At 35.7% G+C, this 27,813-nt stretch overlaps 1 protein-coding gene across 10 annotated transcripts in view; it reads right to left on the bottom strand.

The window, feature by feature from the left end:
- The window catches only part of baiap2a (BAR/IMD domain containing adaptor protein 2a), a 220,519-nt gene that overhangs the window by 142,567 nt on the left and 50,139 nt on the right, over positions 1–27,813 (bottom strand). For all 10 annotated transcript variants that reach the window (XR_015479995.1, XR_015479994.1, NM_001040245.3 and 7 more), the window contains exon 2: positions 15,202–15,277. Coding sequence is in view for 8 of the 10 variants with exons in the window: in NM_001040245.3 (NP_001035335.3) it covers positions 15,202–15,277 (76 nt within the window). In the remaining 2 variants the exon portion in view is untranslated. The remainder of the gene's footprint in view (positions 1–15,201; positions 15,278–27,813) is intronic.

The raw sequence follows: 27,813 nt of genomic DNA, 5'->3' as shown, positions 1-27,813 counted from the left end.
AACCAACTCCTCGACAATCAACAAGCGGAACATCTGCACCTCTTCTACTAACCACAATGCTGCCATTTCAGGTGTATTTTTCTTAAGGTGTTACTAAAACAGTTTAGTTGTGCGAACCAGCAATACTGTAGGGCTGACTATTCAATGCAGCCTTAAAATTATATTGTTAGCTTTAACAGTGAGAACTAGCCAGAAAAGCAATGAATTTCTCATCTCAATTTGCAACTCTAATGATGCTGGCATTTGTGATTGTCTCTGACCAGTCATTAGCCCCTTTCACACATACCAATATTTGTCGGTAATTTTCTGAAAAAGAATCATGTGTGAACAGGCCCTTTTTGAATACCAGTAAATTACTTCCGGCAATTTTCCAGAAAGAGAATTTGTAACATTACCTTAATTTGCCAGAATGCTCTATGTGAATGCAAAAGAAAAGTTGTCTGAAAGAGTGCGTTCATCTTTTGAACGGGCTAAGATGAGACATCTTCTCCAGCAAATCGGAAAATTCAAAAGCATTCATATGCATGTCGTTTATGTACATAAAAGCCTTTGAATATTTTCCAAGACACAATTAGTCGCTAGATGTTAGTCAGAAAAAGTTTATGTTACTTCCTAGTGCCAACTGTCTAAAAAACGATCGATAAAATGCTTATGATAAACTGCTGTTTGTATACCTTCAAGCTCTGCTTCAGTTGCTTGACTCGTGTGCACATGAAGGAGTGCTCTGGTGAGCCCCAGCACACGCACATATTACGTACATCTCGGCATGCGAAAGTGTTCCTTCATACGTTTTCATCAAAGATGTTCACAATACTTATCCATACACAGAATTTGTAATGCAGTCAACTGTGTAAACATTTTGCTGTGGTTCGCGCACAAAGCGGGACAAAGCAGCTGCATGAATGCAAAAGCTTTGAATAAAAGTTGAATCATCAACAAAAGCCAGACCCCTTCTATGTTTACAAATACACATGCAGCCGTTTAGAGGTTAATGATATTAGATATTGCCATTATTTTGGAATGGATGTGTGAATGGTCTTTTCCGGAAAAATTCCAGAACGGCCTTGCCTGTGTGAACGTTTTTTTTTTATTTACCGGTAAAGTCAGAAGTTTTGGGATATTTACTAGTATTACTGTGTGAAAGGGGCTATTGAAAACTCTTACATGGATGTCAGTAATCAAATCATTTACCTTAATCACATTAAGACAACATGATGTGATAATATGACAATAATATGATTAAGGTGTTTATACGAGTTGTTTTTAAAGGTTTATTTCAAATTCCTATTTTACAAGTTAATTATTTCAAGATAATACACAGATTGATTAACTTCATGCTTTTAGTCTCAAAAAGGGCCAAGGATGGAAGAGCAGAGTAACTGCTTTAATTACACAATAATGTGTGTTTATGGTTGCTTACAGTAACATAACTGTTTGTTATTAAGATTTAGATTACTAATATTTTGAATACATTATGTTGTAAAATGTTTGATATTGTTTTTTTCCCCAGCAATTTATATTGTGATATAAATACATTGCCACCACATCGTTACCTCAAAATTATAAGGTTCTAACTACGCACAAAATGATTTTAAGATATTGAGCTTAAAGTTGTTTGCATTGCTTATAGCAAACAATATGTGTGTAACAGTTCTCTTTCATACATCAACATGACAGAGATCCAAAATTCTCTTACATTTGCAAATTGGGGTAAACAAAACAGGGCAAATGCAGATAGAAGCTCTTAATTTAAAAATCACATTAGTGTTGTAACAATATGTTGATGCTTGATAATTATTATTATTTTTTTTTTACTTGTTCAAGTTCACAGAAGAACCTTATCGAGTTTGACTTTATCTAAAAAACAAACAAAAAAAGTCTTTACCTATAAAGTCTTAAAATGTAAAACAAATTATACAAAAACATTACATTATGTAAATAAAGTGTCATTTGATAAGAATATGTGTATAACTCAATTGTGAAAAAAATATTAGATTGAACCTAATAATTCGAAAGTGACAACATGACTTAAATAGCTCTATTTGGAAAGTAATTATTTTAGATTAATTGGGATGATGTGTATGGGAGTGAAATATTAATATATGTAATTCACTATATACATATAATAAACAAACTACAGTCATAAATAAACAATGAAGCAAATGTTATTGTAATATAAACAGTAATTTATGGTTTTCTTGGAAGTGTCAAACAGTATTCTGGGGCAAAAAAAAAAAGTAAATGTAAAAGAGCATTGTACAGTCTTCATCGTATAAATAATTCCATTGCATTTATTTTTGTAAACTTTTTGAAGTTTATGTTCTCTTAAAATGCTTTAAATTCTGCAGTGTCTCCACAAATCTTATGTGTTTTGACCTGTGGATTCTGGTCATCTATATTCAGAACTTAACTTTGCATATCCTGCGATGTGACTATTATGCATACTCGCATTGTGATTTAGATGCTCAAACAATATATTGTGCAGCCCTACTTTCAAGTCATCCTTACTGCTATCAGTGCTCTCTTCAGTGTCTTCATGAGTTAGACAAAAAATTTCTACATAACTGTTATGTAATGTTAACACTATAACCAGTCTGAAAAACAAACATCACACATCCCACTGCTTCTGAAGAAAGTTCAGGACTTCTGTATTGCTGTTCACAGCAATGGGAATGATTCAAGCACTAGAGACTCAGATAAACTGCTGGTACTCTCATCTGTTCCTTTTGAAGATAAATTGAAACAGTATCCATTGATTTGCTTGTTTCCTTGCAGACTGTCACTACAGTACAACACTATTACATGGCTCAACAGGACATCTTGGTAGACAGTTTGTGTTTTTTCTGCTCTCTGGTTTCATTTGGGAAAGTTTTTAGGACCCAAGTAAATCGATCGTTCTAGACCAATGGTTCAGTGGTTGTGAGGGGTCACCAAGGTTTAAGTACAATTGAAACATACTGTACCAGCTTATGATAAAACAAATTGCAGACAAATAATTTTAATAATAAAAACAGTTGGTTAAAATTGTATCTATTTACAACTACTTGAAAAACCTGAGGTAATTATTGTTCAGTAGTAAGCAAATTTCTTTCAGAGTTTCTTCCCTTCTATGTAATTCAATTAAAGTCATCATCACATACTGTAAGCATCAACCTTGTCAAAAAGTGGACCTACAAATTCATTCAGGTTGTCTAATGCTAACTAATGCTAAAATGACTTTGTTTACTTGTTTTTTTTATTATAACAAAACATACAAAATAAAAAGAAACAATGCATTTTATAAAAAGTATATTTACAAAACAACATTTTATTTGAACAGTAAATCTTAGTAGATACTTTTGGAAGTCTATCAAATTAAATAAATTTAAAGTTTGGCTAGCATTGTTAATATATGAATTTTTTACATTTTTTTTGTGATTATTTAAAACCTAGCAACTAAAGAGTTTAGATGGAAATTTCAGACGGCACGGTTTTGTGCATTTAAAATTACCATTTTTTTCAGGCTGTCGACTTTCAGTAATTTTGCTCTCATTGCAAAGAACAGGTTATTTTTATTGCCTTTAAACAACTGATCATAAACATAGGAGGCTGAGAAAAACGCAAACGTTAGAGGAAAATTTCTGGTGGCATTTAGAGGTTTTTGCATCTGAACTCTTCAACTGTTTAAAAAAAAAAAATTAAATAATAATAAAAAAAAACTCTTGTCTGCTAGGTTTTTTAATTTTATTTTTAATTTGGGGTTCTTAAAGATTTTCTATGTTAAAACAGGAGCCTCCCGAAAAAAAGGGTTGGCAACCTCTATTTCAGTTCGTTTTACAGTACAATGCATGGAATAGTCCAAGAACAGACACGATCCAGGACTAACAGGGTCTCTAAGGAAAAAAAAAAAATAATAATATATATATATATATATATATATATATATATATATATATATATATATATATATATATATATATATATATATATATATATATATATATATATGTATATATATATATATATATTTATATTTTTTTTATATAATTTTAGCGCTGTCAAAATTAGTGCGCTAACGCATGCGATTAATTTTAAATAATTAACGCGTTAAAAAAATTAACGCAATTAACGCAGTTGCAGGTTTTTTTTACTTCCTGTTGTGGTGGACGTGTGTTTAACATGCAAAAAATGTGGATAAGGCAAATGAAGCACTTTTTGAAGGCAAGTTTCAGTATAAAACAATTAGTCGCATCACCAGGTTATCCAGAGTTTCATGCAATTTCGGGTGTTTCATTTTTTACTTTCGACTCCTGTTGTAAGTTGATACCGCATGGCGAACAGAAAGAAAATCCTCCACATTTCGTAACTCGGTGTTCCTTTTAGGTAATAAAATCACTGCTTAGGCTACACGGTAGAATATTTATAAGAGTATAATCTTAATCATATTAAAATCGGAGTATTGGTGTCTTATGTGAATGTACTCAGAAAGTCTCTGGTGAAGTCGCGAGCTGTCAAAGACAGGGCATTACTCTGCCTTTCAGCATGAGCCCTTCAAGTTTAGCGTGTCATTAAACGCAACGAAAGCGTATGCTTCGCGTTGTTGTGTCAGAATCCTTGTGAAATACAGTAATACTTTAGGACGCTTAAGCTTTAGCTTAAGCAAATTTGATGAACGTGATCAGGCGTGTTGAATCTGAGGGGAGTCGCTCCTGTATGGAAGGCCGTTGGGGCCAAAAAGTCTGCAGCGCGTTGTGTGTGTGTGCATGTCTGTGTCAGGCCCGTTGAGTGGTGTCAGGGGTGGAGTGAGCGACGTATCTGAGTAGGGGCGTGTGCGCACGAGACGTACCTGAAAGACGGTAAGGGTGAGTTATAAATATATAAAGCTATAAAACATATAAGATATAAAGCTAGGGCTGCCAGGTCCAAGAAAGATTTCTCACCCAACAACAACTTTAACCCAGCCCAAAAAGAATGAAAAGTAGTCCAATTATGTTTTGCTTTTGAACACCCAGACAATTCCTGCATTCCCACAAAGGGAAAAGAGGATTGCCATATTTAACACCAAACAACACTTCTAACCACCAGATGGTTTTACTCATTCACATGTGAAGATTCACTAGAATTTTATCTACTGCATGTTAAGCTGTTTTTGCAAACTCTATATTTTAAAAAGCGTTACAGAAATAAAGATTAATCAAACTGAATTGAAGATTTTGGATCACTACAGTACATAGAAACGAAGTCCGGGATCAATGCCCATGGTGCGTTGATGCAGTTTACAAGTTGTATTCATAAAAAAGAAACATTTTGGCAACCGCAGGAAGTAATAAAAGTATTTTAGCCAGAAACAAATTGTAACCCACAACTTCAGATTTTTTCCTGCAACTGCATTTTTAACATGTCGGAAACACTGTAAAGAGCAGGATTGGCAAATTATAGTCCTAGAGGGCCACTATTCTTCAGAGTTAAGCTCCATCTCTAATCAAACAACTGTCTGGAATTTTGAATGTCCCGAAGACGTGGTTTACATTTTTTAAAGTTGTCACTATGGAGTTGAATTCTATCGGCCTAAAGCACCGAAGTTGCCCACCCCTGATAGACGTTCACTTATATCTTTCTCAAAGATATTTAGTTGAATCAGCAGCTCAGACTTCATGACTGCATGGTTATAAAGCAAACAAGCTACATTAGGACTGCAAAATCTGGCAACAAGGAGGCTGGTCTTTCCCCAACACTTCTAAGAGCAGGTATAATGCAACAGTGCTTCATGTAAGCGTATCCCAAACTGCACAAGGGCAGAAAATAATGCCTTTTCACTTCCCTTAGGGAGAGAGAGAGTGTAGAAACGGATGCCAGTGAGCTATTCTTTATGGAACTCATTCAGAAATCAATCGGTACCTTCATCTGAATCTACTGAGAGCCAGTGTAAAACCACCCTCAGCTTCTGGCACAGACAGAAAGGCCACGGAAATCGGTTGAGCAAACAATTCATCAAGCTGACCAGCTGTGGCCCTGATTAAGTAAGGCAAAGCAGACTGTTGCACGAGGTGTGTGTGACTACATGGCTACTGTTCAGGGATTATTTGGAGGGAAATTATGCAGAAATGTGCTTGACAGATGGGGCCATCAACTCTGGGCAACCACATACTGTAGAGGGATGTAGGGAGGCTTCTCTGTGTGATTCAATTTTACTCAATCCATCTATCCGTTTTTGTTTTTTGTTTGTTTGTTTTTTTCCTATTGATTTATAGGTTGAATGGGTCAGGATAAGAAGACAAAAATGACAAAACACATATCATGTTAAAAATCATCCCATATCAAGGTGATTTATTCTGATATACAGTATGATATATATAGTAATAAATATCCGTTAGATTATGTGACCTTGGTATCTGCTCTGACTGTATATCTGAACTTACGAGATGATACTTAAACTTGTAATGCTTAAAACGCAACTATGTCATTTAATTAGGAAATCTTGAAATCTTAGTAATTTAATACATTTTATTGTACACACATAAGTGTAAAATAATATTATTAATATTATAATATTAAATATTATAACATTAAAGTGTAAAGCTGACACCTCATTAGACCTTTTTTAACCAATTTACATGACATACTCCGCAAACCAGGTACCGGGTGTGTGATGTCATTTACTTCATGTCATTTTAAAGGTTTATACTGGCCCAATACCCCATAAGTGGTTCCATTCTCTCATTAGTTGGATTAGAATAAAGTTCGCATAGATTATGAGACATTTTTCTTTTTTCTTATGATTACTGATATGTGTACAAACCAACACAATCAATTACAACAACCTAAACCACACATAACCTAGAAGGTACACTTTCACATTTGAGTTTACAAAAAAAAAAAAAAAAAACTTTTTAGGAGGGGTTTATTATCATACAGAAAACATATACAATTATTTTATTTACTTTCATTTTTATGAAAATTTAAAGGGTTTTCTTTAAAATGATACCAAACGTTTACATTTACAACTTTGCATGTGGGTTTGGGGAAGGTTTTTGAATTTGAGTAAGCAAAATCCAGGCGCAAACCTTAAAACGTCACTTGACTTTCTTTTAAATAATAACAAAAATAATAACTTTGTTAAAGGTTTTTATATTACTATTACTCTAAAAGTTTTCCAAGCGGAGGTCCCATAATTCAATTTGAAAGTCTAACCAAATAAAAGTAGAACAATTTTTATTTTTATTTATTTTATAATAAATTTTCATTTATTATTATTATTATTATTATTATTATTATTTTATTTTATTTTATTGACAAAATTTTTTTTTTTTTTTTTTGGGGTGAACAATCTTTTTAAAAATAAAGCAAGAATCCATGATGTAAAATTTGGTGAGGAGGATTCTACTACTGTATGTCCAACAGTGACAAATATTTGTTACTCAGAGTAGTTTGATTACAGCTTGTTGTTAAAGCTATATTAAAAAGAAGTGGTCCTCTACAAAATCATATTTTAAACTTTAGTTCATGTGTAATGTACAGTAGCTAAGTAAACATAAGATCTCTGAAGGTAATACGCTCAAATATCAATGTAAAATGAGATATTGGCTTTTACAGAGTTAGCTAAGCAAAGCCTACAGTGAACAGAGTTTGGGGACTACAAAAATAAAAAAATAAAAAATACATCCGGGTTTATGAGATCACAAATGCTCCAGTTTACGTGCATTCACCACGAGTGTGGCCAAAGGTGCTGTAATGTTAAAGCTAGAATCCCGTCCAAACGCTTCTATTTCCACAAAGCTTCTTATGTTGCTGTATTTGGGCTTCCAAAGGACACAACACAAAGAGAAAAGTGCTTACAATTTCATTTTAATTATTTTACAGAGATTTATAAAGAAATATTTAGCTCTAGCATTTGACAAAGGACAGCTTCCAGAATCTCTCCCAGTTCAGTGCTGGATTCAGCTAAAAACTCTTCAATGAAGGTGCAGTTCCAATTTCAATAGAAGAAGCTGTGGATTGTGAGCTACAACCTGTAAGTATTTTTATTTGTTAAAATTAATTTATTACAGCACAGTTTCTAGCGTTAATGGTATGTTGTAGCAAGGACAAAAACAAGGATGTAAACAACAGGAAATGCTGATTGGCATCGTTAACAATTTAGCTACAAATTCATATTTATAATTCAAAGCTCATGTAAACCAAGGTTATAATAGTTTTGGATAAATCATTAGTTTTATATAGTTTCTATTTCATTTTGACTTATTTTTGTTTTTAAATTTATTTAGTTTCAATTAGTTTTAGAGGTAGATTTTCTAGTTTTTATTAGTTTCTACATTTTAAAATGTCTTAGGTTTAGTTTCTTTTTTATTAGTTTCAGGTTTGTTTTTTTTCTAAATAAGAATATCTGTTATTGTAGGTGCAAGATTCAAAATCAACAGGATAAATATTATATAATAAATCCGCACTTAGATTTTGCCTACGCTTTATCATGAGGGGGACAAGTAGGAAACATTAATAAGAGTGTGTATTATGGAGGACTCAGATTCCTAGAACTGGATTGAAGAGGTGTTATCCAAACCATGTATATTATATATTTGTAGAAGCTATACATTAAAAATACCCTTAAATATACATTTTAGTACTGCTTCAATGAACTTGAACAAGTATATTAAAATCCATTAATTTTCAATAGTTGTATAAGTGTACTTTAAATGCTTTAAAAATAAGTTAAATCTTTGTAGACTAGACATATATGTACTTATTTAAAAATGTGGGCAATACATAATAGATTCATTTTATTTAACAAATATTATATTAATCTTATTTTTTGTTCAACTATAGCTGTTCGGCCAGGTAGGGGGCCTACAAGATATTCTGCCCAGCGGCCTCTGAATTATTAATGATAATTAATTATCAAGTTCAGATTTTTAACGAGGATGTTAGGACTCAACAGTCAGTTAAAACATCACCATGATCTGAAAAAAATTTCTTACAGTTAAGTTTTGCAACCCAACTGAATCATGATTCACTTATTTAAATTACATTACGATTGTCTGATTTGAAATAAACTTACATTTTTCACCCGATCCTCTCATTTAAGCCCTTGGTTTACCCGCGCTGCAGTTGTTCAAGTTCAGTTCAGTCACACAGCAGGCTATACTGTTTGTGTTCGGTTCACTAAATCACGCATGCGCAGTATTATCGGTTCACTGCTTCTCAATGTAACGTTGCTGTTCTAATAACGGAACGAGAGTATATATTGGTTTATTTAGAGGGGGGTTTTAGGCTTGTTTTAATGTTTGTAGTTGGTGGATAGGTGTTTACTGGAGACGCGAATCGCTTCAAATGGTTCAGTTTGATTTGGTGAACTAACCGGTTCACTTAGAAGATCCGGTTAAAAAGATTCGTTTGCGATCGCGATACAGAAATAAAACCCATTATTGGGCACAAATGTGTTAAAGTAATAGTTTTAAGTCTCTGTACTTAATGCTGTCACCGTGCTGCTGTCATGTCCTTTCGTTGTTTTTGTCGCGGATGCAACAGCGAGGATGACTGGAGGTGAACCAGCTCAATTTGGCCAATAGCAGCAGGACTACAGACTCTGAGGTGCGGAAAGGGTCAAACACCTGTAGTGCAAATTATATTTAGTTCTAAAAGGCTTGCAGTAAAATTATATATTAAATACACTTATAAATATGAAAACAAAGGAGGTTTTTGCTATAATTTTAGTTGGTTTCAGTTTCGTATGTGCACAATACAGTTTCAGTTAGTTCTAGTTTTTTAAAAACTATAATAACCTTGATGTAAACACCACAGTCTTGCATTGTCACACTATGCAAACATTTCTCTGCATTCTACATCTCAAATGACAAACTTGCAAAAGATATGTGAAAGTTTCAAAGTACTTACACATGCTTATAACCTGAATATATGTGAAAGACACTTGTCAATTAATTTTAGAGAGCAGGCGTGAGGTTCAGCAATTCATTTTCTGTCTGATTCAAGCTCAAGCTGATGTGGCTAACAGTTACACTGACTGACAGTATTTACACAATGGCAAAGTGTGTGCTAGTAGAGGTGTGATGCCTCCTGGTGACGTAGAAACAATCTGCGAATCATAGCATATTTATGTTAGCTGACAAATCAGAGCCTCTTGAGGGAGCGCTTTCGATGGAATATAAATTGCTTTTATGTTAGCTGAGAAGCAGTGTATAAATAAAGTAAACCATTTAAAAAAAATCATGATCTTTAAAATCATGAGCCTTAAAATTCACTCTGGACCAGCCGACATACAGTTATTATTTAACTTTAGGGATAACCTATTCAGCTTGCTCAATAAATATCAAGTTTTGATAAAACTTAGAAAGTTATACGTTCTGATCCATCCACAAGTTGAACACTCAGTTTGGGCTATATACAAGACTTTTCATTCATTAATCTTCTTTATTGCAATAATTTATGAACAGCTTGTAACAGAATTTAAAAAAAAAAGTACAAGACCTTCCCTACAAGCCTTTCCTAAAACAGAGCACCGCGGTGAATTATATACACTGTGCAGACACCTAAACCAATGTGTTGAGAGAGAAACACTTGAAATAATAAAACAATACAAAAGACAATTGACAATCTACAAAATCCTATTATATCTTTGTCTTAATTGTTTACTTCAACTAACATAAAGAGTAACTGCAAGTCACAAATAAATGTGTTTCTGAATAAGCCCCATTAAGCTAACAGAAAATAGCTGATTGCCATCCAGTTTCTCCCCATCTGCTCTCAACACGTGACTCCAGTGCTTTGCTGGTTCATAAACACAGCACTTTAAATAAAAAAAAGATATTTGAATCAAATTTAATTAGAGACTCCAGTGTCCTTGTGACCCAACACAGAACAGGCATTTTCAGAGGATGAATGGATAGTCTGCATATGCTTGCTCTAAACCTATAATGGAGTGCAATTTGAATCCTTACAATTCCCATCCATAAATGCAAGTCTCCTGCTTTGATATTCTCCTTTTTAGAGAGAAAGAACCTTGTCATAACACACTCCTCCTACCGCACTCATTCATCTTTCTTCGCCTGAGGCTCTAAAACAAATCAGCAAGAACAATACCAGTCAGAAATAATAAATGGGGTAGAGAGCTTTGCTGACTTTGTGTCTGAGTGATTTCATTTCCTAAAACATGGGGCAGGGGTGGTAAAGACATGGCCTAAGAGCAAAAGAGGATTACGATTTATTCTGGTGGGCTTAGTGGTCCAGGACCTCCCACAAGACCCCAGTTCAACCCACCTCCCTTGGTATAGGGTAGTCAATTATAGAATAAATCTGTATTTTTTTTTTTTAACCACTCTGTGTCTTGCCTTTCTGTCCTTCCAGCCATGTCTCTACAGTACAAACCCACATTTATTGCTGCACATTTTTCTCTGGATCTTCTTGTGACCTGTGGACGTCAGTCTGGAAGCATATGGACCCCTGCTTTCTGAGGATAAGAGTCTTTCAGCCACCTCAGCCAATCTGCCTTTAAAGCTCCAGAGTTTGTTGTTTTTTTTTTTTTTTGAAGGCCAGTCTGTCTCAAAGATTGCACATTAATCCCCCAATTATGTTAGGTGCTAGGATTTTTGAGTAGCCCTTTTGCGGCTCTTTGAAGGAATACCGTGGGTTTTAAGTGTGTAAGCTGCATTGGTGGTGTTTGTATATTGTTAATTCTGTTTTTACATGCACATTATTAAAGGAACACTCCACTATTTCTTGGAAATAGGCTCATTTTGAGGTGCCCTAGAGTTGGGGTGCTTTCATATTTCTGGTTTGGTTAATTTTTGGTCCGGACTAAGGGCAACAAATTATACATTAGCATTTTTCTGTCGTTTTTTGGGTCTTTTCACATCACACTGATCGCTTTTGGTCTGAACCAGTTGAAATAAACCAAAATGCAGTCACGTGACAAAATCCACATCACGCACTGGCCAAATGTTATTTTATATTTTATTATAACTTTTTTTTTATAATTATTTTTTGGGGGTTTTCACCTTTTTTGACAGGACAGTAGGGATAATTGACAGGAAGCAAAGAGAGTGGATTGATCGGCATAGGACCTCAAGGCAGAAATTGAACTCGGGTCGCCGTGAACACTGAAGTGCATGTGTCAGTTCACTTTCCACTATGCCATTGGCACAGACTGGCCAGATGTTATTTGCATTTCCTAACTGCTTTTCGATTGGTCAGAATTAACGTGCAGGAAAATGCCAATGACACAATGTCACTTTTTGCGATGGAGGGACTACTGCACAGGCTGATTGTATCCCTGGTCATAGTATACTATATAGTTTGTATCCATCACTTTAGACAAACTATACATTTTAATAATGAAGCACAGCTGTGGTTGGAAAACAATGATTTATTGCATTGCAAATGGCTAAGACGCATCGCAAGTCAGGAGGAAGCATGAATTAATTTAGCTAAACTGCAAACTGCATCAAGATTCAACCGAACTAAATAAGGCAAAAGAGTGTGAAAACACCCTTAAATATTTGTGTTTTACCATTTTTAAGTCCATTCAGCTGATCTTGGGAACTTTTAGCTTAGGTTAAATCAGGCATGTCAACACTCAGTCCTGGAGGGCCGGTGTCCAGGTGAGTTTAGCTCCAGCCCTAATCAAACACACCTGAACCAGCTAATCAAGCTCTTACTAGATATACTAGAAAAATCCTGACAGGTGTGTTGAAGCAAGTTGAAGCTAAACTCAGCTGGACACCGGCCCTCCAGGACAGACTTTGGACACCCTTGGCTTTAATCAATAAAATGGATTCGATCAAAAGCATTTTGCACAAAAAAAAATTCTAAATACAAATTCAATAGTAGTTTTTTTTCTATTTAAAGCTTGACTCTTAGCTATTACTCTTAATTTCAGGGTTTTTATAGATTTCTTCAAGTCAAATTTAAGACTTTTTAAGAACCTTTCAAGACAAATGTGAGTGAAAATTTATACTAATACAGGGCGAAACATTAAGGATGTTTTCTGATGGCCTAGTTACTTCTGTAAATAGTTTTTGTATTAATACACGATCATGTATAGGGATGTATTGCTTTAGTTTTATAGGGAATTAGGAGATTTCCCTGTAAAAATTGATAACAGCTCTTGAGATTTGTATATTTTAGCAAAGTAAAAAAAATGTTCAAAACGTAAAAGTTAAGATTGATTATTGGTTGATTGGGTGTCAGCCCAGGAAAATTAGGAACATTATTAGGAAAATTAAGACACTATTTCGGTAAATTAAAGACCTTTTTTAAGCTCTAAAATTGTTTTTGAAAATTTTGACATTGAGTTTACTTAATAATATTAATAATAATAATAATAATTATAATAATAATAATAATAATAATAATAATAATAATAATAATAATAAAGCTATTTTCTAAGTTATTAGGAACTACTTTCATACAGGCATGATATTAAAGAAACTTTACTGCAGTGTTATGGCTGGAATATCTTATTATATATTATGTGCTTAATTCTTAATAGGTATCCAGTCCTTTGTAACAGTGATCACACAAAAAATATATATACACCTACATAGGTGACCCAAAACACTAACAATATATTTTTATATATATATATACATATATACATATATATATACATACATACATATACATATACATATACATATACAATTGAAGTCAGAATTATAAGCCCCCTTTTGATTTTGATTTTCTTTTTTAAATATTTCATAAATTATGTTTAACAGAGGAATGACATTTTTATAGTATGTCTGATATTTTTTTTCTTTTCTGGAGAAAGTCTTATTTGTTTTATTTCGGCTAGAATAAAAGTAGTTATTAATTTAAAAAAATATATTTTTGGGACAAAATTATTAGCCCCTTTAAGCTATTTTTTTTCCGATAGTCTACAGAACAAACCATCATCATAAAATAACTTTATTAGCCTAATAAAACAACTTAATAGCCTAATTACCCTAACCTGCCTAGTTCACCTTATTAACCTAGTTAAGCCTTTAAATGTCACTTTAAGCAGTATAGAAGTGTCTTGAAAATATCAATTAAAATATTATTTACTGTCATCATGATAGATACAAAATAAATCTGTTATTAGAAATAAGTTTTTAAAACTATTATGCTTAGAAATGTGCAGAAAAATACTTCCCTCCATTAAACAGAAATTGGGGAAAAAAATAAACAGGGAAGCTAATAATACAGGGGGGCTAATAATTCTGACTTCAACTATATATATATATATATATATATATATATATATATATATATATATATATATATATATATATATATATATATATTTTTTTTTTTTTTTTTTTAATTACTCAAATTCTGATTTTCACCAAGGTGCCGCTGTTTGGGGTTGAATGATAGTTACCTCATCATTAACCTACAGGCTGCATTTGTGCACAGGGCTGCGAGAAAATAAATAAAAGGAGCGGAGCTGCGGCAACATAATGAATAAAAAGAGTAAGGCTATGGTCAAAAAAATAAATGAAAAAAGTGCGACTGTTGAGAGTTCAAGCAGCTAGGGACACCAGCCCTCATGGCCAAAAAACAGACCAGCCCACCAGGAACTCTCCCAGTCCTCCCGATTAGCCAATCCAGGCCTGACTAAAAATGTTGAAATGTTAAACATGAGTGATTTTACTCATGAAATGTTAACACACTCATTGTTTATTCCTTATGCCTATTTCACCAAAACAATGACCATGTTAATTTAATTGCCTCATTGTAACCCATATCTTTTATCTGTAAATAAAAAGGGGTATTCTTTTAAGAAATGCCCTTGCTCAAGGTTTTACAGCCACTGTCCACCCAAGGCTGCCAGTGCAAGATTACATTCGACCAATGTGAACGCAGATGTCAATGACCAATTGTCCGGCTTTCATCAGTCACCTACTGCACAAAGCCTTCAAAGTCGTCTGATTGTTCCCTCTGTCTAATGGCTAAATATCAAATCATCAGCAAGGCAGGGCACATTATCTGCTGGGTGAATGGCCTCATCAGCTGAACGCTTGTGTTTGAGCCCATCTGAGCTCAGGAGGTGTCTGGAGCTGTGTGAGAGCTGATAAGAACGTGTGGCCATCTGAATGACGGAATGACAAATATTGTCATCGTCTTCAAATGAAGTGGCATCAAAGGCGGATGGGGAGGCGTGGAGGGTTTGGACAGCTGCCTGAACGTGGATAACGCAGGCGATGTTTGGTGATGTGATGTGTGGATACTTACTGGAGAGAGCCTTCTCGTAGTTCTTGCCCATTGCGATGAAATTCCGCAAACAGGGATTAAACTGTTCCATGATGTTCTGCAAGCAAGAGAGAGAGAGAGATTTGATTAGAAGCAAGTTATGTTAATTGTACATGTGCTGTTGGTAGATCTTGTGATTGAAATTAAGGGTTGCCAACATGTACAATAATGCAGCGAGAAATTCTAGGTCGACAGATAGACAGAAAAACAGAAAGAAAGACAGACAGACAGACAGAAAGATATAAGGATAGACAGAACAGAATGATAGAGAAAGGCAGAACGATGGATAGACAAATAGATAGAAGGACAGATGCATAGACAGAACAACAGACAGATGGATAAATGAATAATTATAGATAGAACAAGAGATAGACTGACAGAAAGACAGATAGATGGATAGATACAGACAAAGATAGATAGATAGAGCGGCAGAGATAGAAGAACAGATAAAATGAGACAAAACGACAGGCAGAACGACAGATAGACAAAATAACATAAGCAGACAGAAAGACAGATAGCGATGACAGACACATCCAACCGATAGAGATAAAATGACAAATAGACATACAAAATGACATGGACAAACAGAATGACACACATATATATACATAGAACCGACAGAACAACAGATAGGTAGAATGAAAGATAAACAGTTAGACAGGCAGTACAACAGATGGACAGACAGAATTACAGATATATAAAAAGATACGACACAGATAGGCAGTACAACTGACAGACAGACAGAACGACAATAGAACAAATTAACAATAGAACGACATATAGACTGACATATCGACAGACAGATGAATGGATAATGACAAAGAGGAAATGACTGATAGATGAATAGAACAACAGATAGAGCGACAGAATGACAAAGAACGACAAATAGACAGAACAGCAGATAGATGGATAGATAGAATGACAAATAGACAGACAGATGGATAGAAGACAAAGACAGAATGACAGATAGATAGAACGACAGATAGAACGACAGATACACAGAAAGAACAACAAATAGGCAGACAGAATGACATAGATATATAGAATGGAAAATTAACAGACAGAATGACATATAGACAGACAGAACGACAGATAGACAGGCAGAACGACAGATAGACAGACAGAAGGACAAATAGAAAGACATAAGGACAAATGGACAGACAGAACGACAGAATGACAGACAGACAGCTATATAGATAGATACAGTGAACAAATTAATACTGTGAACATATAGATGCACTAAATAGATACAGTAGACAGAAAGAGACCGAACAGCAGATAGACAGACAGCAAAGTCTGAAGCGCAGGGCACAAAAGCATTAAGGGCGTATCCGAATCCACTTTTGCCATTTTAAAGACAGAAAAATATGATCTGAGCTGCGGCGCATGGTCTAACAGGGCTGAGCTTATTCTCTTAATGAGTTATGGGTGTGTTTAGAGAATAAACCAGAGTCTCATTTCCCATTGCCTTTAAGAGTCAGTTATATCGCACCATAGTGCATTTGCTATTTACATGGCAGACTTTGTTAATGAAAAAAACGGAATGCTTCACTAGTGAGATAATGGCTAAACATAGCATCTGCAGCGCGAGAATGAGAAAATGAGCCTCCTCCAATAGGCCTTTACTTTAACTGTCATTTTCCCTACTTCGTGGATAAGGAAATCTGTTGTACGCACAGACATTGGTTAGCCTACATAATTAATATTGTTTGTTAAGCACAACGATTTGTTTCAAAATTCAAAATTTATAAATTCAGTTCTACTTTCCAGAAAACAAATAAATGAGCAATTATAACAAAGTTTGGTCAAAAAACCAAACATATATATATATATCCGAACACGCATGCTGTGGCCCATATGGTCAAAAACCTGACAGATGGACAAATCTAATTTTTTTTTTTTTTTTTTTTTTTATAAATATATTAATTTATATATATATATATATATATATATATATATATATATATATATATATATATATATATATATATATATATATATATATATATATATATATATATAATAAATACTACTACTACTACTACTAATAATAATAATAATAATAATAATAATAATAATAACAATAATAATAACAACAACAACAACAACAACAACAACAACATTATACCAATGCAAATTAATGAATAAACTAAAAAAGCCCTCCAAGATGAAGGCATGGTAGCAGTTATATTTATGTAGAAATTAATATTTCTTAAATATTTTAATCCTTTAATTCTTTTTCACATGTAAAGATATTTGCGTATTGCTGTACATCCTGTGTGTTTTAAGCAATGTGTAAGCGAGACACACAACTAACTCACCCTTTGCTGGACTTTAGACGGGGTTTCAGCTGGTCTATTGAACAGTTTATTTTAGTTCCTCAAAATAGTAACGCGCCAACAATACGCCTTAACACACCTCTTTTCTAGACCAAAAAACTCATGAGTCCACAAAGTGGAAGTGCCATTTAAACAACGTGGCGGAAAACGGGAAACTTAAGATTGCGTTGATCCAAAATTAGCAACACATCGTGGAAACACGTCTAGCACCAGGTGTATGATAGGGCCCATAATGGCAGATAGATGGATAGATAACAACAGAAGGATGGATAGATAAAATGACAGATAGAATGAGAGAGAGACAGGCAGTACGATAGATAGACAGACAGAATGACACACAGATGAACAGATAGAACGACCGACAAGTGGAAACAGAACAACAGCTAGATGGAAAGAATGACAGAACGATAGATAGAAGACAGAACAATAGATAGACAGAACGACCGACAGACTGACAGATCAATCAATCAATCAATCAATCAATCTATCTATCTATCTATCTATCAATCTATCTATCTATCAATCTATCAATCTATCAATCTATCAATCTATCAATCTATCTATCTATCTATCTATCTATCTATCTATCTATCTATCTATCTCTATTATAGCCAAAAAAGTGTATTTAGATTAAACAGAGCATCAAATCTAGCTCTATTATTTAACACAAAAATACTCAACAAAATCAGCAGATACTGCCTGGGGCTAGTAGGAGGCAACGGTAGCGTTTACCCCCTGCTGAAAAAAGCTGTTACATTAATTTCCATATTGATTTACACATGTGCCTTCTTGACCAATTAAGCAACTTGACCAACAGCTTAACACCTAAAACATGACATCCAATGGTCATTTCAACAGTCCATCCATACACGTGCTCCAGCAGATGAAGGATGCAAAAACAGTCCACAGCATCATCCCTCCTTCACACCACCCATCATTCCATGTTGTGTTAAACAGAGTGTGATTATTCTTGTGGGAGGGAAGCAGACACTCATTCTGGAGGTGAGCGGAGAGCTTTGACATTTTGTTCAGGGCTTTGAGACTGTGTTTAAGAGGATGTGAGGAGCTAAAAGAAATAGAAAGTGAGCATATGCTAGGAGTTAATGAACACATTTTGCTCTGAAGTGCCAGTGCGTGATTGGGCTTGTTATACTGCCAGGAAGTGTATACGGAGCACTTTAAGGGACGTCTGAAGTTTCTAGAGGGCATAAACTCAAGCAGGGCAAATTGTCTTGAAGCTCTGTTCTTAGTGCAACCAAAATAAACAGTTTGCCGCCTTGCCATGCTGTAATCCTTCGGTGATGCTCACTCGAGCGGGCATCTGTCATAGCACCCTGAGCACCAGCCACTTCCCCTTCAGGGCTTCCTCCAATTAGAGCAGCCAGAGTCTGCCAGGGCCTCAGGGTTAACAAAGTCCTGAAGCTGACAGCACAACACCACCAAACCCTGCTCCTCTAAAATATCATCCTCTAAAATTCACCACAAGTAATGGCATCCCATGCTATACCCTGTAATTCTTAGAAGGAACATTTTGTCCATCCTTCCACAGCTCAAAAAACAGTCCAAACCAAGCAAGAATTGTGAAGTAAATATCACTACTGGTCAATTCCTGACACTCAGTCCCTGGCAAATGGTGTCAGACTGCTTTTAACATTAGCATTAAGCTATATTCAAGATATTATGATCTCCATGCTTACGATTGCAAAAAGCCTACAGGGAGCAGTCAGAGTTGCTGCCACTTCTACAGTGCAAGGAGTTGTGGGTAAAATAAATTCAACAAGAATCAAAGGCTGCGTACAAAATTGCCTAATAATAGTAGTACTGCATTTGAATTTAAACTTACTCAGCCGTTAGAAAAATACGTTCTTCACAGTATGAATGTGAAAAGTATGAATGGAATGTGGATGTACCACAACTGCCATTTTGTCATGGTCATGTGACCTACCTACTTCAGTTGCGTTGCTTCACTCCCATTCATGAATTCTCTCGAAGGGCATCATAGGAAAGCCAGCATGCATGGGATGCGCACTTAAGAATCTCCCTGGAAGTAGTACGTTTTCCAGGTACTCATCGCATACTGATTTTTGAATTCTATGAATTCGGACATACTACTCGGCTCGCATACTGATTTAAGCGTACTGTATGATATAGAAGTATGCCGTTTCGGACGCAACCAATGACTACATTCTATAGGGTTAAGGGTATCGATTATTGTTTATTTTTTCTTCGGCTTAGTCTCTATTTTAGAGGTTGCCACAGTGGAATAAACCACCAACTATTCCAGCATATGTTTTACACAGCGGATGCCCTTTTAGCTGCAACACAGTACTAGGAAACACCTACATTTAACTCGCATATAGTTCATGTATTTGAACTGTGGGAAAAAGCGGAGCACCCAGTAGAAACCAACGCCAACATGATGAGGACATGCAAACTCCACACAGAAATACCAACTGACCCTGCGACCTTTCTTGTTGCGATGCAACAGTTCTAACCACTGAGCCACCATGCTGCCCCAGGTTGAAGGATTTAACACACTAAAATCGTAACACAATTGAGCAAAGTTGCTATAATCATGGACACATCAAGGAAGCACAGTGTGATTTGTAGAAATTCTCTGAAGGCCAGAGGGCAGTCTTGAAAAAGCAACAAACCGATCCAAATACACACTACAAAACCTGGGGGAAAATAGCGGTTGCTAAATATACAGAAGGTTTAACTTCTTTCTTTATTTTAGCACAATATATAAACACTTATTTTGAAATAATCCCACAGAAGGATTGATTCTAAACATTCAACTGTAGTTTTGAGTAAAATCATGCCGTGATTTCACGTGCAGTATTTACTAAACCCGTAGTTCATTTAAAAGCGATACAAACATATGTCATTTTCAGAGAACAATTACCTCGATTAAACCAAACTTGAATTATTATTTTTTGTGTGTGTGTAGTGTGTATAGCACATTAGTGTTCTACGACTGCGTCTGAAATTGCCCAGTAGGTACAGCATTTGAATTTGAATTTACTACTCGACCGTAAGAAAAGTATGTTCTATACTATATGAATGAGAGTAGTATGAATTGAACTCGTACTTACTACTACCGCCATTTTGTCATGGTCATGTGACCTACCCGTGCCAGTTACATCGCTTCTCTCCCATTCATGAATTATTTTGCAGTCTATCATTGCATAGTGTAGCATGCATTGGATGCATTGCACACTTCAGAATTTCGCCGGAAGTAGTAGGCCATCCAGGTACTTCTCGCATACAGTTTTTCAAATTAAATGAATTTGGACATACTATTTGGCTCAAATACTGTTTTTAACGTATTATATAGTATGTAAATATGCAATTTCGAACAACAAATTACTCTGTGTAGTAAACCCTGCTTCTTGTAAATACATGTGCTGGAGGATTACTAAGACTGGCTTTGCTGACAAAATAATGCATGGAAAACTGCCTTGAGTAATTTGCCCATCCCTAACATTTTGGAAACATCTATTTGATCAGTGGTGGTACCAAACCTTAACTACAAAATCCCAAACAATAGCCTGCAATTGCTTTAAGAAATATTCCTCCACAAAATAAATAAATAAATAAATAAAAATTTCAGCTCAAACCGAGCCAGTATTCTAGACTAAACATCACTATTGGTTAATCTCTGACACTCAGTACCACTAAAACTGCTTGATACCATGGATCCCTTATGCACTTCTTATTGTGTCAGTTTACTTTAAGTATTAGCATCAAGCTAAATCCATGACATAATCCCATCCATTCCTTGCAACTAATAAAATGGCAACAGAAAGCAGCTAAAAACTCTGCCTCTACTACAGTTATGTGTAATACAAGTCTAACATGAATTAAAGACTCTGATGCTCTTTGGATACCTGACATTACGATTAAAATATGCAAAGAATCAAGGGACTGACAAGCATCACTTGTTCCTTGAAAAATATTCATTCTGAAGGGCCATAAGAAAGGCACAATTCTGAGCATTTTGATTGGGAACAACCCTGCCATATTCTGCCAATGATTTATCCTTTTTGGAATGCAGAGATGTTTAAAAAAAAAAAAAAAAAAAAAAACATCAGTTCTCTTGGCAAATAGTTATATGGCAAATAGTTTTGTCCCACAATACCAACTCATGTTTTAGACCCTTAAAGATAGTTCCCTTAGCATCAGGTGTGTTATGCTGTGTTCACACCAGATGTGGAACGAGCGGATAAACGCGCGTAAATGGACATTTGAACATTGAGTTACTCGCTTCACTTGCGTGTTAAAATCCACTTAATTCACGCATCAAATTTACTTCACAACAGATGTGGATTTGCGTGATGACAAGGACTTCTGTCAGCCCGGTGACTCTAGCTTCATTGCTAAATGGCTAACATAGATTTATTGAGAAAAAAACTGTGTTTATGTGCTTTATGACGGCTGAAAAACAGCGTCAATTCGTTCAGATTTGCATTGACTTAACATGCAAATCACTCACGCTTGACGCTTCTTCTGCATATAGTGTGATTCCAGGAGTCAAACCAAAAGGATACAAAATAATCTGTACCTAATTTTGTTCAAATCTAAAAAACACCTCATAAATAGCATCTATTTTTAAGAGATTTAGGCATGATAGATACCGTTCAATCAGGCAGGATATATAAATACAGGCTGAAACATGTCAACAGACGGAGAAATACCAGGTCAAATGCTCTCAGATGGCTGAGTGGAAGAAATATTTGGGCAAACTCTACCAACCAGATTTGGGTCAGGTATTAATAGCTGTCAAACTACTTAAGGACCAGCTTGACAAATGTTGCTGTCAATATTTCATTGAATCTTCAAAATATCAGAGCAAAATGAGTGCTGTTGGTTAGAGAATCTATCAAGAAGTCCTGTTCCCCAGGCTTTGGTGGCTTGACGTCACTGGTCACCTTCCTGCTCCTGCCACACACTCTGAGCAGCTCTGAAAGTGGGTCTGCACCTGACGGAGAGTAAGATGGAGAGTAGGCGGCAGTGCCTCTGCAAAATCAGTCACCCTAGGAGCTCCATTAAAGCGAAAAAAAAAATAAGTGCACAGTGAGAGAAGAAAAAAGATATTCCTAATTGAGCTTAGCAAAGATTCTTGTGAGTTTTTGGTATCTTATTGCCAGATAGAAGGATTTAGCACAACAGCAAGACGAGGTATGAAATGTTCTAGAAGGAGATGACATGTGGAAAGAACACATTGACACCGAGAAGTACAGTTCTCTTCTCTGAAGGATGAAAGACTTCTTTCTTTTTTTGTTTAAGTCTTTCTTTAACAACCCCCTGACTCTTTTCCTGCTCTTTCGCTATTCCCTCGGCAACTCCTTTATAACGCCCTGCCAGCATACCTCATTAAAAAAAGACCCTGTCAATAACATTCTCACAACATGTGAGTGCAAGAAATAGAGAGAAAGAAGAGAGAGAGGGAAAGAGAGATAAGGTAGAATGAAGAGGTAGAGATGCGAAGAGCCTGACGCTGTATGTGGGTGGTTTACATAACGGTTAGCCAGGACCAGGTCTGGGCTCATATGGCATTCCTGCAATCAAGAGTAAAATTGGGTGACTAGTGTGGGAATGATAGAATGGTTATAGAGTAGGTTCTGTTCCAAAACCTTGCAGGTTGTCTATCTAGATGACATTTTAATGTGCCATTAATGTATGCTTTGAAGTCCTTGAAGTGAAGTTAAAGTGTTGTCCTAGACCACAGGTGTCAAACCAAGTTCCTGGAGGGCCACAGCTCTGCAGAGTTAACCCTAATAAAACACACCTGATCAAGCTAACCGAGTCCTTCAGGCTTGTATAAAATCTACAGGAAAATCTGCGGTCACACTATGGTTTAGGCTTGTGAAATTGTGGTGCTGCAAAAGAGGCGGGATTAAACAAGAAGATTAGACAATAAAAAAAGTGAGTGATTGGTCCATAATTTAATTTTGCTGGTCAGAGTTCACTAAGCTTGAACTTTCCAACGAAGTAAACAGCAAAACTGACGCATTCATGTCCATATGAATCAAAGTCAATGGGGAGAAAAGTCCAGCTTGAAAGCAGCTTAAGTGGGTTAAGTGGAGTAGGGTTGGAACTAAACAATGCAGAGCTGCGGCCCTCAAGGAACTGAGTTTGACACTCGTCTCCTAGACTATAATCTTCGACTGGATTGTGAGACGCATAATTTGGACAATTATGTTTTCAGAATGTCATATTTCACTATTGCTAAATAAAGGCTTAAATTACTCTTGTCCCTCTACAAGTGAAAAAAAACTATTTGTGTTTTGGACCATCATTTACACAAGAACAGCATTTTGTGAGCCTGAAACACACACACATGAGAAAAGATTATTCTAAACGAAATGTTATTGTGAAAACTGTACCATTACATGCATGTGCATTATGTAATACTTCACTATCTTAACCAGAGTTTCTCAATTTTGGTCTTGGATGTCCTGTGTCCTGCAGATTTTAGAATCAGACACACCTGGGCTAGCTAATCAAGCTCTTACTAGGCTTTCTAGAAATATCCTTGCAGGTGTGTTGAGGTAAGTTGGAGCTAAAATCTGCAGGACACCAAACCTCCAGAATAGAGTTTGAGAACCCCTGATCTAGGCTGTTCTTTTTTTTTTCACCAGTTTGTAGAGAACTCTTTATAAGCACAGGTGGGTAGTGTCTACTGGCCCTGACTAGTAAGTGTGTTTTCTGTAATTTTTTTTTTTTTGTTCACAAATCTTTTTTAATAAAGCAAAGAACAATTCTTAGTTTAAAGTATATCACTTTTGTGCATATATATACATAAATTTACAAGCATTTAAACCATTTTAGGATTGAAATGGTTGATGTATACCTTAAGGAACAGAAATCAGAATGTAAATAATGGATATATTTATTGTATATTAATATTATGTCAATTCTGTTAAAATAAAATAAAAATTAAAAACCTTGTGCATGTGCCATTTTGTGATGTTTACTTACATGTTATTAAGCCTATTATTAAGAAACCGCAACTAGACACCAACAACTTAGCTAACTATAGGCCTATTTCAAATCTTCCATTTATGTCTAAAATACTAGAAAAAGTTGTTTCCACTCAATTATGCTCTTTTCTGCAGACGAACAATATTTTTGAAGTGTTTCAGTCAGGTTTCAGGGCTCACCACAGTACAGAAACCGCCTTAGTGAAAATAACCAATGATTTACTCTTAGCTGCTGACCGAGGGTGCGTCTCGCTATTAGTTTTACTCGATCTTAGTGTGGCATTTGATAACATTGACCACAATATCCTCATAAATCGCTTAATGTCTACAGGTGTCCAGGGACAGGCTCTACAATGGTTTAAGTCATACTTAACTGACCGCTACCAGTTTGTGAATCTTAATGGACAGCCTTCACAAATCTGCCCAGTAAAGTATGGGGTGCCTCAAGGATCAGTTTTAGGCCCTTTACTGTTTACAATTTACATGCTACCTCTGGGAGACATTATTAGAAGACATGGGATCAGCTTTCACTGCTATGCAGATGATACTCAATTATATATTTCAACTAAATCTGACGAGACGTCTGAACTTTCTAAACTAACTGAGTGTATCAAAGACTGGATGACCAACAATTTTCTTCTCTTAAACTCAGACAAAACAGAATTATTACTTATTGGGCCTAAATCTTGTATACAGCAGATCTCGCAACTCAATCTACAATTAGAGGGATACAAAGTTAGCTTTAGCTCTACTATAAAAGATTTGGGTGTCATATTAGACAGCAATCTAACTTTTAAAAACCATATATCCCATGTCACAAAAACTGCCTTCTTTCATCTGAGAAATATCGCTAAATTACGAAATATGCTATCCATCTCAGATGCAGAAAAGCTAGTCCATGCTTTTATGACTTCGAGACTGGATTACTGTAATGCTCTATTTGCTGGCTGCCCAGCATCCTCTATTAACAAACTTTAATTAGTACAAAATGCAGCAGCCAGAGTTCTGACCAGGTCTAGAAAATATGATCATATAACCCCAATTTTATCCTCCTTACACTAGCTGCCTGTTAAGTTTCGTATTGAATTTAAAATATTACTTCTCACCTATAAAGGTCTAAATAATCTAGCTCCTGTTTATCTAACCAACCTTCTGTCTCGCTACAAACCAACTCGCTCTTTAAGATCTCAAAAGTCAGGGCTTCTGGTAGTACCTAGAATAGCAAAATCAAGTAAAGGAGGTCGAGCCTTCTCTTTCATGGCTCCTACACTCTGGAATAGCCTTCCTGATAACGTCCGAGGCTCAGACACACTCTCCCAGTTCAAAACTAGATTAAAGACTTATCTGTTTAGTAAAGCATACACTCAATGCATCACCTAGCGGGTTCCACACTGGCTTCTGCATCTTGCTTACATACACTATGAACAGCAGCTACGCTAATTATTTTCTTTATTCTCTATTTTCACCTGGGGATACTCATCCCGAGGTCCTCAGATTATGCGGTCACTGATTGGATCCAAGACCAGCGGCATGATGATCCCAAGGATTCCATATCCGGGACCAGGCCATATCCTGAGCTGCTGCTGCGCTGATGGTTGTGGGGAGTGGAGAACATGAGTCTGATTCCAGCGACGCTCCAGGGACAGACGAGTCTTCGCTGAGGCCATCTTCCAGCCTAAACCACGACGAATGAAGTTCTGCACAAGACTTTTGGCCAGCGGAGAAATTAAAATGGTCGTGCCCAACTGAGTCTGGTTCTCTCAAGGTTTTTTTTTCTTCACTCCCATCAGGTGAAGTTTTTTTTCCCTCTTCGCTGTCGCCACTGCCTCGCATGGTTCAGGATTGGTAGAGCTACGCATCGATGAATTGGCTCTTCAGTGTTTGAACTCTCAGTAATGATTAAATCACACTGAACTGAGCTAAACTGAACTGAACTGAACTTAAACACTAAAACCTGAACCACACTGTTCCAGTTACTATGACCATTTATGTGAAGCTGCTTTGACACAATCTACATTGTAAAAGCGCTATACAAATAAAGCTGAATTGAATTGAATTGAATTGAATTGAATTTTCTGAATATACATTTACAGGTTACATCAACAATTTTCTCAATTATATTTAAAAAATCCTTACGCTCGTATTGTTTTTTTTGATGTGTTTATATACTGTACATTTTATGAATGTATACATTTACAGCTTAAAAATAGTAATCAAAATCCAAAAAATCCCTTTAAATAAACACAGAAAAACTAATTCATGAGAGTAATCTGTTAGTTTTAGAAAAATATATCATACATATTCATGTTCACAATGTTACCTATGCTATTTGATGCTATCATAGTGCTAACATGCTAGCAACCTGTTAAGTCATGTTAACAACACATTAAGTTCTTGTTTTCTTGAGGTGCAGTAAAAGCATGGTTAATTCTTATATTAGATAATTGGTGCCTTTCTTTAGATCTAAATGTGGCAACTGGTCAATGAACATTTGCTTAAATTTTGTTCAGAAATGAACACTGATCACAACATTTAGAGCCCATTTTAATGAAAAGGTTAATGAAAGGAATTGTGAAATTTAACTACAAATCAACATCAAAACTAATATTGTGTATTGTCCTGTATTGTACATGTATTAGAACTTGGTGACCTAGCCACATAGCAACAAACTATGTCAGATTATTAGTGTGCATTGCTTTTTATGTTTATGTACAGCATTTTACTCCAGCCACACATAAAATGGCATTCCAGTTACAATGCAGCCTATGAAGACATCTGTTTATGTAAGCTCAAGACAGCTCACTAACAGCAGAGCTGTAGTCAGCACTCCAGCACCTTCAAAAACACCCCAGCAGAATTCTCACACAAACATAATTCACCACTGAAAAAAAAGTAGGCAGCTTTCTGCTAACGTTAGAGTCACTTCGGCAAGGTGTAATTAGCTTAGCACAATGCTAGCACCTTGAAGGCATGAATCACAAGTGAGGTCAGAAGGAATGGGTGGGGCTTAGGTGGTTTCTTTTCTAAATTCTGTCAGCGTTGCTAATTTTATCATCCCAGTCCTCGTGTGCTACATCTGCCAGCCTAATTGCAAGAGCTAATTGGAATATGAGGCCAGCATACACTTTGTCTGAGAGCTCAGTTATTCCTGACTCTCTGGAAAGGGGGACGTGTGCAACACCTTTACTTCAGTGACAAGGCAAGAAAGTGACAGGAAAAACTGCAATAGCAAATACTGGAGAAATCTGGTTAATGCAGCAAATGTAGAC

Source organism: Danio rerio, chromosome 3, assembly GCF_052040795.2.
Source record: "Danio rerio strain M-AB ecotype USA chromosome 3, GRCz13ab, whole genome shotgun sequence".
NCBI classification, from domain to species: domain Eukaryota; kingdom Metazoa; phylum Chordata; class Actinopteri; order Cypriniformes; family Danionidae; genus Danio; species Danio rerio.
The sequence above is the reverse complement of the archived record's forward strand: the minus strand, read 5'-3'. Positions and strand labels throughout refer to the sequence as shown.